The sequence below is a fragment of the Labrus bergylta genome, chromosome 5, assembly GCF_963930695.1.
Source record: "Labrus bergylta chromosome 5, fLabBer1.1, whole genome shotgun sequence".
NCBI classification, from domain to species: Eukaryota; Metazoa; Chordata; class Actinopteri; order Labriformes; family Labridae; genus Labrus; species Labrus bergylta.
Window position 1 is genome coordinate 6,937,259 of NC_089199.1, and position 15,565 is coordinate 6,952,823.

A 15,565-nucleotide genomic window follows, 5' to 3' on the forward strand; every position below is an offset into this window, starting at 1 on the left:
ACACAGAAGAACAAAGAAAATGTTATAATATATGTTGTATATAAATTATTAAGTTTTGCTGTCTCAAAATAGTGAAATATACTCCTGCTTGTTCCTATAGCAATTGTTATGAATTGGGGCTATACAAACTAAGATTGATTGATTGATTGATTGATTTATGATGCAAACATGTCCAACATGCTGACATGTTGCAAGAGTTTCCACTCACCAGATTAACGTAGTCCTCTACAGTTGTTCTTCTGTTTACCTGGGTGAGTCTGATTACTCATGCAGAGCCATTTTTGTTCTTTACGCACGACACTGAACACCAGGAACAAAGAGGAGGGGTTTGTCCTGAGGTGGTGCATGCTTTCAAGGCCTTGTTAACCATCGAAGAAAACCAGTTCACTTTCACACCACCACCTTCTTTCAGAGGGTGGAGCAAAGGTTTAAATAGCTGGAGAGGACGACAGAAGGGACATTAAGACACAGCACAAAGAAACACGAACAGATGGAAGGTGAGCTCTTTTTTTATTTCTTTTTGTTTCGTCACTGAAACTCAATTTAGTTCTCCTTTATTTTCCAAAGATTTAGGTTTCCTATTCATTCGTTTTCTTCCTCCAGTTATGTGATTCATATTTACTTTTTCTTGCAGACTTAAGTATTAAAAATGTCAACCTGGAAAAATCTGAGAACCTGGGGAAACACAGGACGGAGGACTTCAGCAGCTCCAAAGCCCTGGTGGTGCGGAGAGGAGCCCCGTTCAGAATCAGCCTGCAGCTGGAGGGCCGACCCTTCAACTCCAAGACCGACTCCATTAGGATCAAAGTTATGCTAGGTAGTTAGTCCTTGTATAGAAAGCGTCAAGTTTTATAAGCTATAATTAAAATTGAAGTTCCTTTGCCTAACTGTCTTTCTGTTTCCTTCTCCTCAGGGCGGCTGTATGTGATGATGCCCGTCACCTTCTCCAAAAAGGTTTCTTCCTCTCATTGGAAAGCCTACATGGACCCAGAGGGCCTGGACCTCATGAACCCCTCCATCTTCATCTCCTCTCCTGCCTCCGCCTCAGTGGGCTGCTACAGATTCCAGCTGTATGTGTTCACTGAGGGCAAACGGGGGAGACGTGTGTTTGGCAAATTCAACCTGCTCTGCAATCCCTGGTGTCGAGGTAAGGACGAGACCGTTTGTATTGCTCTGACAGCTAAAGTTAATGTAAACATTTAGGTCAACATTTTTAGTGAGCTTACCAGTCAGAAATATACTCATGGATATGGTTTGTGTCACTGAATGAGATCATGATGATGCTCTGCATTCAGTTATCACCTTTTATGGGAGTCTTTCTGCTACAGTAACAGTGGTGATGTGCTCTGTTTCTTTCTTAATGAGTCATACCTGTGATGTAAGGATTCATCAGAGCAAATGTCTTGCATCATCTCTCAAAAAAAAGGACAAAATAGAAACGAGTATGGCAGCTGAAGTCTTATAAATAAGTATTTATGTTTAATACAGGGAAACGTATTTGTATGCAAACAAGTTGGATGAACTCAATGTTTGGTGTTTCTTGCAGAGGACTCTGTGTACATTCCCTTTGAGGACCAGAGAGAGGAGTACGTCCTGAACGACTCAGGGTTGCTGTTTATGGGGACGCCTATGAACCTTGTATCGAGACCATGGTCCTTTGATCAGGTATGAAAATGTGAAAAAAAATGTACTCTTGCTTTATTCAGTCTCTTTAATGTAATCATTGTAGAGCTGTTGTATAGAATGGTACGGAGCCCTGCAAGGCTCAGGTAAGAAACTTATAAAAAGCTATTTCCCACTGTTTACAAATCCACGTGCATGGTTTCTAAATTGTACCCACAGATTATTAATAATACTAGGAAACCACAGTTAGGAAAATGGGCCAACAGTTTGAAAATCTCTGCACACAGATCTGTTAACCTTGGGAATGGCTTTTTTTTTTTTTTTTTTACCTGAGTTTTCGGGGGCCTCAGTTTTATTTCAATGTCAAAAGAAGTGCCCAGCCCACCTGGACTTACAAGACCCTGAGAAACAAAACAGAAAAAAAAGCAGCATTATGAGAGAAAAATGACTCATACATGAATCCATAAATATTCCTTGAACATCACGATTGTGAATTCATTTCTCTCCTCTCTTTCTTTCTCTCTTTCTAAAGTATGAGCCTGGTGTTCTGGAGACGTGCCTGAATCTGCTCCAAGTCAGCCCTCAGCACCAAAGGAACAGAAGAAGGGACTACCTGAACCGAAACAAGCCGGTCTACATCAGCCGGGTCGTGTCTGCCATGGTGAGAATGAGCACATTCAGAACAGAATCATAAAAAAAACACATCACAGTGGTAAACAACAGCGGTATAAATCACTACCTCTCAGTGTTCAGTTTGGCTTGTGTTTTTGTTTACTCCACATGGCAACATGAGCATCGCTGCTTATTAAAAACATGCTGTGGCTTGAAATGAACAGTTTGCTCTGCACATTGAAAAGATTAAAACACGCCTCCTGTCAAAGTCTGAACACAGAGTACACAGTTACCTGACGGATCACTGTAATTGTTACAGTCTCACAGTGAAAAGAAGTCGCTATTAAGATGCCAGGGTGGATCAGAATCACCACAGGGGATGTGTGAAGTGACACTGCCTGTTTTTTTATGATCTTATGTGAACTCAAAGATGACATTTTTCTTTTCTTTTTTTTAAATGCTCAGATCAACAGTGAAGACGATCGTGGTGTTCTGAAAGGAAAGTGGGCCGGTAACTTTAAAGATGGGGTGAATCCCTCCATGTGGACTGGGAGTGGGGACATCCTGAGACAGTGGGCTGAGTCGGGTTACAGCCCAGTCAAGTATGGACAGTGCTGGGTGTTTGCAGCTGTCATGTGCACAGGTGAATAAAAACATCATTATCAAACTTTTTTCATAAGACAGTATGAACAAAACACTCGTCACACACTGTACTTTTTGTACAATCTTCAAAAACCAGACTTTAACCTCAAGTATTACTTAATATGTTTTATCAGTTCTGATCACAGATGAGATGCAATGTTCAGATATTAACAGTTTGTAAACACCTCTGTTTCTGTCTTTTATATCTATCAGTCATGAGAGTTCTGGGCATTCCTTGCCGCGTCGTCACAAACTTCAACTCTGCTCACGACACAAATGACAACCTGGTGATTGAGGAGTTCTACTCTGAACAAGGGCAGAAGTTGAAGCTCAGCAAAGACAGCATCTGGTACGTGGTGATTGATATTTTCAATCCGTTTTTTGAAAGGGAATCATCAGATTTTAGCTTTTTAAATGCCCCCCTCGAAAACGTTTCAAGACATTTTCTTTTATCGTATCGTATTATCACATTTGATTTTCCTCCAATGTCTTATTTGGTTTCTTCTCAACAGGAACTTCCATGTCTGGGTGGAGTGCTGGATGACCCGCCAGGATCTTGCACCAGGAATGAATGGATGGCAGGTTCTGGACCCAACCCCCCAGGAGAGGAGTGGAGGTGTGTGAGAAGAATCATCTCTCCTTTAGTCATCTCTGTGCTTGTTTTTTTTTAAAACTTCAATAAACTTCTTTTCTCTCTTTTTTCCCAGGAGTGTACTGCTGTGGCCCCGCCCCCGTCAAAGCAATCAAAGATCGGTGTATAGACCTGCCATTTGACGTGCCGTTTGTGTACGCTGAAGTGAATGCCGACATCCACATGACCGTCCTGAGAGGGGATCAGGTTCTCGGATTCAGCAAAAACACAGAGAAGGTGGGGGCCTTTATCTGCACCAAGGCTATCGGCTACTCAAGACACCAGAACATCACAGGAGACTACAAACATGTCAAAAGTAGGAGCAAAAAAACAAACAGAGAATTCATCTGTAAATGTCAACACTTGGATTTAAAGTGGCATCATGTTTCTTGAGCTCATATTTGTCTTTCAATTTTCTCAATTTAGGTCCAACTTCAACACTTTCATCAAGAAGTTCCTCAAGTTCAGGCGACTCAACTTTCAGTAAAGGTAATTCTAATATCTGAATACATCTATTACACTCAGTTTCTGTTTGAAGACACTTTAAATCTCATTCAAATGTTTTTTTTTTAACAGGCATGCTTGTATTCCTGAACCTGGAAAAAGCTCCTGTTGCAGGAGAGCCCGTCCGCTTCATGGTGAGAATCATCAACAAGACGAACGCCGTCAAAATGATGAAGGTTCATCTGAACGCCCAGGCTAAAGAGTACAATAACAGCCCCTTAGACACCTTCTGGGAAACCCACGGTGCCATTCAACTGGCCCCCATGGAAGGTAAATTCACTTTACACCTATCCCCCTGACCTAAATGTTCACTTTTAAATCACTGTTGTTGGTTACATATCAGTCCTTTTTTACTCCTTTTCCAGAAAAAGTTCTCCACCAGCAGATCCTCCCAGCCGAGTATGAGGACGTGGTGGGAGACGACCTCGTGAACCTGGCTGTGGTCCTGGAGGACATGGGCAGCCGCGAGCTAGTCCTGGCCTCAGAGGAGTTCAACATTGTCAGTCCACAGCTCAACATCCAGGTACTTTACAACACTTAACAGATTCTGAACATTACTCACTGATATGTTTATTGGCAAAGTCCCTTTGGTTTGGACTGGATTAAAAAGACTTAAAGTATTAGATATTTGACTTTTTCCATTTGTGATGTAAGATTGAAGAGATATTCCCTTTCACCCAGCAGTAATATCAGTACCCGTTTATAAATACCAGATTTCTAAAATGACTCACAAAGCTGCAGGAAGATGTGATGGTGCAGCATCAATATGTTTTAGTGATAATGCAATTTCTTTGATGATTGTGTCATGCTTAAAATAGGAGACCAAACCTGGCTCACAAGCGACATCATATTTGATATTTGAATTTGTATTCATATATTTCAAGCATGATGAAAATAGAATAAAATAAACGAACAGCATGAACATCATGCAATCTGTAAACACTTTTTTCACCACTCTCCATTTAATACAAGTGTAGGATGAAGTTAAAAACATATCTAGTCCAGGCCCTTTTTTCTCCTAAATTATATCAATGAAGTTGAGGTTGAAACTGAGAATACAGACAACCAGCAAAGTAACAGAAATGCATCAACAATCTATTGAGCCAAGGAGACCAGAACCAAAGCAGAAGAAGAGATGACAGAAGTAATAATAAAGATATTAACCATGCTGGTGTCTCAAACTGAAGAAATAGTGTGGCAGACTTGTAAGCATGAAAACCAAACCGCCTTTCCAGTTCAGAAGTGCATCTCTGTTTTTGTTTAATTTTCCAAATCACGGGAGCAGAATAGTTTTGGGAAAGGTACAGAAAGTATTTACAGTTAAATGAATCTGAGGTGTAATTTCCCTTCACCTTTTTTTCTCTTTCAGATTGCCGATGAGGACGCCATCACGCCACACAAAAAGCAGACTGCCACAGTGACCTTCACTAACCCGTTTTCTCACCCTGTGAGTGGAGTACTGACTGTGGTCGGGGCCAGGCTGCTCCAGGGAAAACTTCAGTTCAGGTAACAACACTCGTCTGTTGTCTTTTTTTTTTTACTGTACCAAGTTGGATGTTTCATGTGTCAGACGCCCAGTGATTCATGCAAATCAGTAATAGCTGCACATTGAATGAGCGAAGGAATTCAGTCATTGAAGGAGTGTCAGTGTGCGTTACACGGCAGTAAAGTATGTCTTTATTGAGGAATGTTACACTTGTATTGTTCTATTTATGTTCTTGTTGAGTGTTCAAGAAGGCGCGGCTATAACAGAATGTTCCCCCGCTGCATGCAAATCAGTTCACAAAAGGATCACGTTTAAATGTGTGCTAAGTTAAGACATTCACAGGGAATTCTTTTATCTTGACTGTAATAAACTAAATTGGTCTCGTGCATCTTTAAAAAAAGGGGGGCCAGTTTCAAGCATTAAAGATGGCCGCTGCAACAACATTAGACTAACAGTATCAAACTTAAATGGTCCCTAAGTTTAAACCATATATAAAAACCTTATATATAAGCAAAACTTAATGTAGTTCTGTCTTTAATTTTTTAACTCTTGTATCTTTTTTTGTGTCCTCCTGCAGGATGCCCCCTCTCATTCCAGGCGGAGGAGTGAAGCAGAGTATCACCTTCGTCCCCACCATGGGGGGAACAAAGATGCTGCAGGCGAGTCTGTCGCTCACAAACATGAACTCCACCATCAGAGGCTTCAAGATGATTACTGTCAACAGAGCCTGAAGCTGTATTTCATCATGTTTCTGTGCCTTTTATTTGACTCAAGGGGTCACATTTGGGAAACATTACTATACATTTCTGATATTGTTGTTATCTTGTCTCAGAATTCGTTTTTTTTTATACAGCACATTGTCAAAACGTAAAAAGTCTTAGAACTGCAGCCAGGACACGGATCACTGCTAACCCCTTTATGTTAGTACTGCTGTATCAACACTAATGTGAATGTAAATTACGTTTATTTGTGTTCCTATTTATTTTGCTATTTATGTGTTTGAGCTGTTTTATCACATTGTACCACATTATCTGGAGTTTTACTTGAAATTCAAAAGCTGCAGCAAAATACTTTTAAGACTATTGCACTTTTTTAATGTGTTTGAAAAATAATAAATAAAATGTTAAACAAATTGTTTTTAAAGTTATTTTTTATGTGCGTATATGTGATTTTATATTGTTGCAGTTCCTTTCCTGCCCTGAGGAGGGAGACATTTCCTCAAAAAAGATCACTTTAGTTTGAAACCTCTTGATAACTGAATGTATTTCACAAGAAATCATTCCATATTTTTTGTTAGTTGGTTTCATGCGCCTCTTGGAGAAGTAGTGCTGTGAAATCAAATGAATCTCGACACATTTCTCCCACAATGCAATTAATTTATCTTTATTAATCTATCTTAACTGTCTGTCAAAACAAAGGGACAATAAAGCATTATATACAAATCAAAGCTGAGCCGACAGGCAGTGTGATCGGGCACATGCACGACCAGTTCATCTATTTTACAGGTTATTAGAGAAATTAAGGAGGGACAGAAGGAGATGTGGAAACATGACAACATTTACAAACAGGAATCTAAAGGAAGGATTCGAGCTCCAGCCTGTAACAAACCATCATCGACACAAGCTTTGATTGAAGCATTCTTACAAGAACATACTTTCAGTCTTTTAAAAGAGATTATTATTTTTTTTTTTTAATGCAGGGAGCTTTTAAACTGTGTTTGGTGCTGTGAATTAAACTGATAATAAATAGATCACATTTTCATGGTGAAGAACATCAGACTATTTTAAAAAGGAGAAAGTTATCTGGCATTTGTCTCGAGATTAATCTAACTGATCTATTACACGTAACAGCATTTCTTAAAATCTTGCTTCTAATTAATTCTTTAACATACTAATCTCTGAGTGGAATATGATTTAAGTCTCATAAAATATCAAAATAAACAAGGCAGAACAATCAAACAACAATTTGAGTTTGTCCATTCATGCAGATCAAGCACTCTCTGTGTTCAATAGACAAATCAGTGCATCACTTCTCTTGCATAAAAAGTGGAACGCATTTCAAAAAGATGAGGTGGACTGAATTTAAAAGCAGAAATTCATTTTAAAAATAAACAGTAAAAGCCATAGTTCCTTGGAGTTAGTTGTGAAGTTTTGGTCCTTTGTGTGACTTTGGTCTCTTATTTCGGTCCTTTTGGCTCCATGTTTCCGCGTCCTGAATGCAGCCTTGCTTTGAAATCCTCTCAGTTCTTTTGGCTTTTAGCGTCAAAATATCCACCTGGGTGCTCATAAGAAATCACCAAACCTCTTTAAAAAAAGAAGAAGCAATTCTGGCTCTGAATCAGTCTCTTCTGGTGCACACTCGTCTAAGAGCTGCACTCATGAGTTCAGAAGCTTCTCGCGTTTCTGGGTTGGAAGAGCAAAAGGAGACAGCTGGCGCCCTCTAGAGGTAATCCAGCTCCAGTGCATGGCTCAAAGCCTCCAGATCGGCCCGACAGGAAACTCTCCAGAACGGCATGTTCTTCTGAGAAAACAAAAAATCAAATCAAAGTCAAACACAGTTTTGATGTAAAACATGCACACCTAACACAACATTCTTTAGCAGCTTGTAGTGCTCCTGTGGATGCACTGCAGATGTGAAATATGGGCTGTGGTTTGAAGGGGGATTGTAGTATTTGACAAAGTATATGTGTTAGATAACATGTTGGCTTATAATGCACAAGGAGGATTTGCTGAACTGCCAAATCCAGGAAAAACAACATTTAAAAAATAAATAAATGAAAACCTCAGACACAGAAGCTTTGACATTGAACATGTCTTTAAGTTAACTCATTAGTTGAGGCCAATTTTTGAAACACAGAGCACTAAATTATGAGATTGAGTTGTACCTTCTTGGCCACAGCCTCTTCTTCTGCTCCGTCTCCTATCACCACATACACTGCTCTCCGACCAAACCGCTGAGAGACTCGCTCAAAACAGCTCTCCTTGCCTATAAAAGAGAGACAACAATGCTTAGAAGAATAAATAATAACTCATGAAGAAAGGTTTTATAGAAGTTTATTTATTGTATTGGCTACAGAAACAGAGAAAGATTGTCATTTTCTTTCTGAAGTGTTGTGTCTTTATTTTCCCCACCTGTCTTTGTGGCGCTGTAAATGTTCTCTATGGGGAACGCTGAGCCCAGACCGTACAGTAACACTTTGGACAGTGCAGGGATGAGCTGTGTGGTGGTTACCAACACGTTCACGCAGTTCGGCCTGCAACAGGACACAAACGTGTTTATTGCAGTTAAGTCACGACAGCTCAGAAGACACATTGAGCTAAGATTCTTTCAACTCATAGATAGACATTGACAAAATGAAAAATAAAAAAAACCAATCTTTTACAGCTAATAGTTATTTTTAAATTAAGCCACGGTAGGATGAACACACCTGGAGTTGATGAGAGCCAGAGCTTTAAGTGCCTGAGTGAGCCACAGGTCAGTCAGCACCTCCATCTCCCTCCTCAGCTGTAACCACTCCTCTCTCTTTGGGCTGCCCAGTAAACCTGCCCATCAGGGACAAACACAAGATTCAGCATCACTTTTGGTAAAATCCTTGATCCTTCATTGTTCAAACATAAAGGTCTCATCTACAGAGATCTCATTTTGAAGGCAAGACTGTCTGCTGCCAAGCCAAAACCTTAAAAATGTCAGTAATAAACCTTGTATTAAAGATATGCTGATAACAAAGTGGATGCACTTCTCTGATGAAGCTTATATAACATGCTAAAGCAAAAGCTGAGGATAAATCCCTGGCAAATGAATGAGGCTTTGGACGCTAGAATAGAGACCTGTCGTTAGGTAAGGGCCTCATGGGGAAGGGTATGACTTTCCCCTTTATCCCCCTTAGGGGACCCCTGACCAGGACTGACCAGGACTGTTAGATTGTGGTCTAGCAGGGGTTAATAAGAGCAATACTTGCACCAGGGTTGCAACTAGTGATCATTTAATTTAATTGATGGTTTAGTTTTCTGTCTAAAATGTCTAAAATATTCTCCATTTAAACACACATCTTTACATTTAGGACGCTAGTGTATGTTTAATGCTGAAACTAGTTATAAATTATCCAGATAGTTGCTGAATAATTTCCTTTAAATGGACTGATGGATAAATAGCTGGAGTGCTAATCTGCATGTGTCCATAATGATAAATCATGATCATTTTGTCTCATTATTTACTCAATTATTTAGCTATTAAGGCAGAGAGAACATTTAGCAAACCTCAGACAATATAACTTACACAGCTGTCTACATGAAACGAGAGCGGATCTTACCTCCAACATTATTCTTGTACGTGTTGTAGATCTCCTTGACTCTGCGATATCTAAAAGCCAGTTTCCTCATCCAGTCCACCCCTCCATGGACCCCCGACCCCAGGCACAGAGAGCCTGCCCCCGCTGGGCTCTGGAAGCCGTCCGAGCCGAAGTTGTAAGTGCTGCAGGATCACAATACAGGAAACAGTCAGGATATACATCATATAGACATGAGCTGCATTTTTTCCAGGGCTTCTTCTTACAGTATCATCTGTGTTTCAGAGGGGACGCTCGAAGTATCGCTTTAACTGCATTCATGGATACAGTTTGTAGCTCTAGGAATTTATTCAAACCATTTGGGTCGAGAACAAGAGGACTTTGCTTAAACCATTCATCAAATGTAGGGGCTTTTGCCAGTGCTACCACAAACATTTCATGGACAAGAAGGGATTTCAAATTGAAAAACCTTGACACTGACTTTCAGCGGTGATTAAAACTTTGTCAGTAAGAGATCATACAGTATATACAGCAGAGAGACATGGGTAAATATCTAAAAAGGCCAAGTTTAATCAAATAAATACTTCAAAACAGTACAGTCTGGCTCTTTCTCAAATCACTCCTGAAAGAACCCAAAAGTGCTTCAACCAGTTTATGCAATAATAAAATGTCTGGACCAAGGGAGACAGAGGGAATGATAAAGAGAAATTTTGATGAGAAATGAAAGCGTTGGATAATCCTGTGACATATTATACTGCTGTGGAAGTCAAGGGGAAATAAAAGACATGCACATGCTTGCATGCATGAACACACACAGACGCAGAGAAACCCACACGCTCCTCGTCTCTCTTCCTCCTGTGCACTAAAAAACCCAGAGGGCAAGTCTGGTTCATAAGCCACACAGCACAATCTGTCTCTAAGCACAGCAACACAGGAGAAGCTTTACCTCAGGTCCTGCCCGTTGTCGTCTGATGCCACGTCATCAATATGAACCTGGTCACATTCCTGGGAAATGAAACAGAGAGCGGATATATTAAGAGATATATTTCAGAGTGGAGTGCTGCACAGGCAGGTTGCTGATCTTTAGGGGAGCCTGCAGGATTGATAGCGGCTATAGAAAAAAAAAAGCTTATATAAAAGTCAAGGAGGAGGAAATAAGGTGTCAGGATATAGGACAGTGAGGCGCCACAGATGAGACTGAGCTATACCCAGGAGTAAATCTGCATTTTTTTATTGTGGGTCCGAAGAAAGGCCTATTGTTTTTGACAAGCATAACTGTGTGCAAGTTGTTCCTCTTTTGTTTCTTTATTGGTATAAAATGCATCGAACCAACACAGCTACAGGGAGAAAAACCTCAATGAAGCTGAAAAACGCAGCTACAGACAAAACACCTGAAGTGATATGAAGTTAAATAAGAGACTTGAAAACAAAGACTGGATTTGTAAAACTAAAACAAGGAGCTGGGCAAAGTTAAAAAACACAAGCACATCTAATATAAACTTTCTCCTAAAGAAAATCTCCTCTTTTTGGGTCTTAAACCAGAGTCAAGCATCAAGTCAATCTACACATATGACCATGTACACACATGTGGGAAAGCAGAGTGATAGTATAACTCGCAGTTGTCACGCGGTGACCTGGGACAGACAGGGTCTCCTATCCTCTTTCAGTCGTCTTGAGCCAGATGGAGACGCTACCTCATCTTCCCTCCATCTCCACATAACTCAACTCTCCTGGGCTTTAACCCTCCTCCCACTCAGGTGCCATCCGCCCCCACAGAGCCGCTACAACTGACCACACAATATACAAAACCCCTTTAGATCCACATATAGAATTATAATAAGACTAATAGGCATAATAAGACAAAATACAAGAAGCAAATAGTGTGTATGAAAACAAAGCAATCAAATATATGATGATAAAAAGGTAGTATGTTGGAGTCACTAAGGTTTAAAATTGTTTAGGATAAAAAACACAAAAAAGGAAAGATTAAAATATAAAACAAAGGAACATTTGCAGTTAATAGAGGTTAATTGTTGCAGAGTATTGGTGCATGTTCAAAAACGACTGAACTGCAGATTTTTATTTAGTAATTATATAATTTGCATTTAGAAAACCAGCTGCAGAAGAGCCAAAACACAGCGATGGATTATAAAAGGCAGACAAAGATTTACTTGTGTTGGCCGGTCCTAAACCATTAAGAGCTTTGCAAACAAGTAAGAGAACATTTAAATCAAGCATGAAAGACACCGAGAGACAGTTCAAATCAGCTCAAACTGATAGGGTATCCCTTTTTCTTGTTCTAGTTAAAAATTTGACAGCAGAGTTCTGAAATTATGCACCCAATGGATTGTTTTTAGAGATCTTTGAAAAGAGAATTTGCAGTAATATAATCAATTTGGGATTAAAGTGTGAACAAGTTTTCCTTCACCTTTTTGAAAAAAGCAGCTGAACGATTGTTTATGTCTAAAGTGAACTCTGCTAAAAAATGTACTGAATCTCGAAGCTTGTAAGAAGTTATTGTTCCTTTTCTATAATTAATAAGAAAAAAGTTACAGAATTTACCATATGCCACATTTAAACAGCAGAATGTCAACTTAAAGCTTTGACTTTGATTAAGCAGCCATAAAAATGACAATTATGCAGCCGTCTGATGGAATTACAATTATGACAGCAGGAGCAGCACTCACAGCCACTCATTTGCTCGTATGTGCTGACATGGGAAAGACAACATAATTGTACCTCGAGACTTAACAGCCGTTGTCAGCCCTCTGTGGCCGACTGCTTTAGAGATTTACTGAGCCATGACAACAAAAGAGGGGATAAGGAGCGGGTTTGCAAATGGCTTTGTTGGCTCCTTTCCCTCCTCTCAACTGTTCCTCCTCCCATTTGACTAATTTTCCTCTCCGATACTCAGACACACACCTATAATTACGGGACAATGTGTTCTTGTTCTCTCTCCACGTCCCTCTCTAATCTCTTTTTTTATTTGTCAGAACACTGTTGAGGAATGCGGGCTGGGGGACTTTTCAGTCACTAGCAGGTAGTAAAACGGCTTTTTAAGGGAGTTCTTCTTGAGTCATTCTTTTTAGCCATTGCATCTATGTCTATGTTAACAGTTTAGGGTAGCAGGAAGCCTACTGTAAGAGCACTTTTGCCAGCAGCCTAACTCCTTCTTCAAATGTTATTGCTCATCTGAGGAGAGCAAATTGTTAGGAAAATGCTGTAGTCAGAGCAAATAGAAAATGCATTTATGTGAGGGGATTTCTACAATGACTGCCACTGTGCCTAATGCCAGGTTAAAAAAAAAAAAAACAGCTCCAAAATGTCAGTCCTGTTGCTCGGCTGTTACCGGGAAGGTTTTCAGCTCAAGAATATGCCAATATGTACCATTTGATATGTTCTCACTGCAGCCTCTTTTCAGTTAGTATTTCCACAATTATTGCAAAGAAACATGGGAAAAATGCTTCAAGGGGAAAATCAAGTAGTAAGATTTCTTTGTGAGGTCAGGCTTAATTCCTACAGTAGGATATGAGTTAAAGAGGGAAAAAAAATACATTTTCTACACTCACCTCCAGGTCATTGAAGAAGAGTCTAGAGTCGGCCAAATTAAAGATCATCTCCTCCATCCACAAACCAAGAGACACTGCTTTAGAGGAGTCCTGGTAAACACACACACATAAAAAAATAAACACGATAGTTAATATATTGCTTAAAAAAACCATAGTTGTACTTTTAACTTTACTGATTTTTTTGGACCACATTAGAAATGTTCTTTATGGTTTCTCGTTTTTTAAAGATATTTTCGGGCCATGTTTGCCTGTATGGGATTGGACAGCTGAAGAGAGAGGAAACGCTGGGAGGAGAAACGACATGCAGCAAAGGGCTGATGTCGGATCTGAACCCACGGCTGCTGTGACGAGGACCACAGCCTCTGCACATTGGGTGCGCAAACATACAATAACCACCGGGCTATCCGATGCTCCTCTTGAAGGCTTCTTTAACATAAATTACAACAAATGAATCCTTCAACACATTTAACTTCCTATTCATCAAATGTGTGTCTCAGTGTGGATGACATGTTTTTGTCCTGAGGCATGTGTTGTGTATATATGCTGCAGTCACACATTTCCCCTCAGGCTCAGTAAAGACTTTTATCTCTAAATCAAACAGAACCTGAAACAGTAAACCTCAGCTTGTTTTTGACCTCATTCATAAGAATGATGTCAAGAAGACAAATCCTGGACCACTTCAGGAGTTGCACCCTTAGTACTGTAATTCATTTATTAAAGAATTGACTCACAGGCTTATGTGCAGACTGATGGTTTAAGAGGTTTGGTATTTTTATAAAATAATTAGTTAAACGTTATTATTTCACATTCTTGCTGCTGTAATTAATCTCGTCATGTCAGTGCAGCCGCCTGCTTGTCTGCCTTTCATTCACTATCTCTGCAAACTCATCATCTCTGGGCTGACACAGGTTTCAGGGAGAGGCAAGTGTGAATATTTATCTGTCAATCAAAGTCTCTGTTGATTCTAACCTTCACGAGCCTCCTTTTGAGCTTTGTTATTCTGGAGATGTCTGAACGAGACAGACAGTTTCACCCAACTCTCTCCACTTAATTGTTTTTCTCTTTCATTCAATTATTCACAGCATCATTCAACTCAATTGATGTTATTAACGGTTGAATCTTGGTAAAAAAACGACGAGGTATATAATTCAATAAAATCGATGTATTCATTTATCTCATGTATTTCCATGTTATTGCAATGATTAGTGGGTATCGCCATAATCATTGGGGTTTCTTCTGTGGATAATAAGAGTCTTTACAAAATGTACTGCTAATAATATCAGCGTAAGCCATTTCATTATTTCAATGTGTACTTTGGACTCTGTATAAGTATATCGACTTCACTCCAAACTTGTCAAATATGGTGACTTGGTGTGTGGCCACAAGCTTCTTGCTGACAAGCAACGTTGACACGGATAATGTTGGAAAAAAGCTTTCAGTATGGAAGTGTTTGAGCACCATCACTTAATGATTCGGTTTAGTGGATATCGATCAAGGTTAGGGTTTAAATGTGTAGTTATTAATTACATAACTAACACACCCTCTATGATGTAGTTACTGTTTGTCATTGTGATGGATTTCACTATATAAACAGTTATTTACAACAAATTCCCCCCTGGGATTCTTAAGTATTTCTGATATTTAATAGCTTTCTATTTTATTTTCATTTGTACAGATTGCCATAAAAATAATCAGAAAGGGAGGATAATAACTGCAGCAGGTTTAGAAGTTAAGAAACAACAGCCTGAAGTCACTTTGTCAATCACAACCCTGTTTCTAAAACAGTTGGGACACCGTGCAAATTGGAGATAGAAACAGTGTGTGATGATTTGTAAAACATTTAAAAGCCGTATTAGTTGTAAAAAGCATAAAGACAACATATCAAATTTTAGGAAAATGAGATGCCCATTTGGAATATGATCCCAGCAACACCTTTCAAAAACAGCTGGGACGGCAACAAAAGATTGGAGAAGTAGTTGTGAAATCAAATCTCCCTATTAATGAGGTAAAGTGGCAACATGACTGGACACTAAAAGTATCCCAGAGAGGCTGAGTCTTTGTGAAGTAAAGATGGTGAGGAGTTCACCACTCAGTGAAAGACTCTGCAGGCAAATAGTCCAACAATTTAAGAAATAAATGTCCCCTTTTTTCAACATTATATCTTTCCATCATCACCCACTAGCCTCTTTCTGTTATTTTCTTTTCACATGGAA

General features: G+C 39.6%; 2 protein-coding genes across 3 annotated transcripts in view; one reads left to right on the forward strand and one right to left on the reverse strand.

The window, feature by feature from the left end:
- The first annotated feature begins 372 nt into the window (after positions 1 to 372).
- Positions 373 to 6,630, forward strand: tgm5l (transglutaminase 5, like). The gene is made up of 14 exons (XM_065954653.1): positions 373 to 497; positions 635 to 817; positions 914 to 1,147; positions 1,547 to 1,665; positions 2,156 to 2,284; positions 2,701 to 2,878; positions 3,091 to 3,226; positions 3,390 to 3,493; positions 3,585 to 3,824; positions 3,935 to 3,997; positions 4,085 to 4,282; positions 4,378 to 4,535; positions 5,382 to 5,518; positions 6,076 to 6,630. The coding sequence occupies exons 1-14, from the start codon at positions 491 to 493 to the stop codon at positions 6,227 to 6,229; spliced, it is 2,040 nt and encodes a 679-aa protein (XP_065810725.1). The 5' UTR covers positions 373 to 490; the 3' UTR covers positions 6,230 to 6,630.
- Positions 6,631 to 6,834: 204 nt separating this feature from the next.
- Positions 6,835 to 15,565, reverse strand: part of eya2 (EYA transcriptional coactivator and phosphatase 2) — a 28,125-nt gene continuing 19,394 nt past the window's right edge. For both annotated transcript variants that reach the window (XM_065954654.1, XM_020629331.3), the window contains exons 10-16: positions 13,353 to 13,442; positions 10,730 to 10,788; positions 9,808 to 9,968; positions 8,926 to 9,040; positions 8,630 to 8,751; positions 8,383 to 8,483; positions 6,835 to 8,018 (exon numbers count right to left, since the gene is read on the reverse strand). In XM_065954654.1, the coding sequence (XP_065810726.1) occupies positions 7,938 to 8,018; positions 8,383 to 8,483; positions 8,630 to 8,751; positions 8,926 to 9,040; positions 9,808 to 9,968; positions 10,730 to 10,788; positions 13,353 to 13,442 (729 nt within the window). In that variant the 3' untranslated portion in view covers positions 6,835 to 7,937. The remainder of the gene's footprint in view (positions 8,019 to 8,382; positions 8,484 to 8,629; positions 8,752 to 8,925; positions 9,041 to 9,807; positions 9,969 to 10,729; positions 10,789 to 13,352; positions 13,443 to 15,565) is intronic.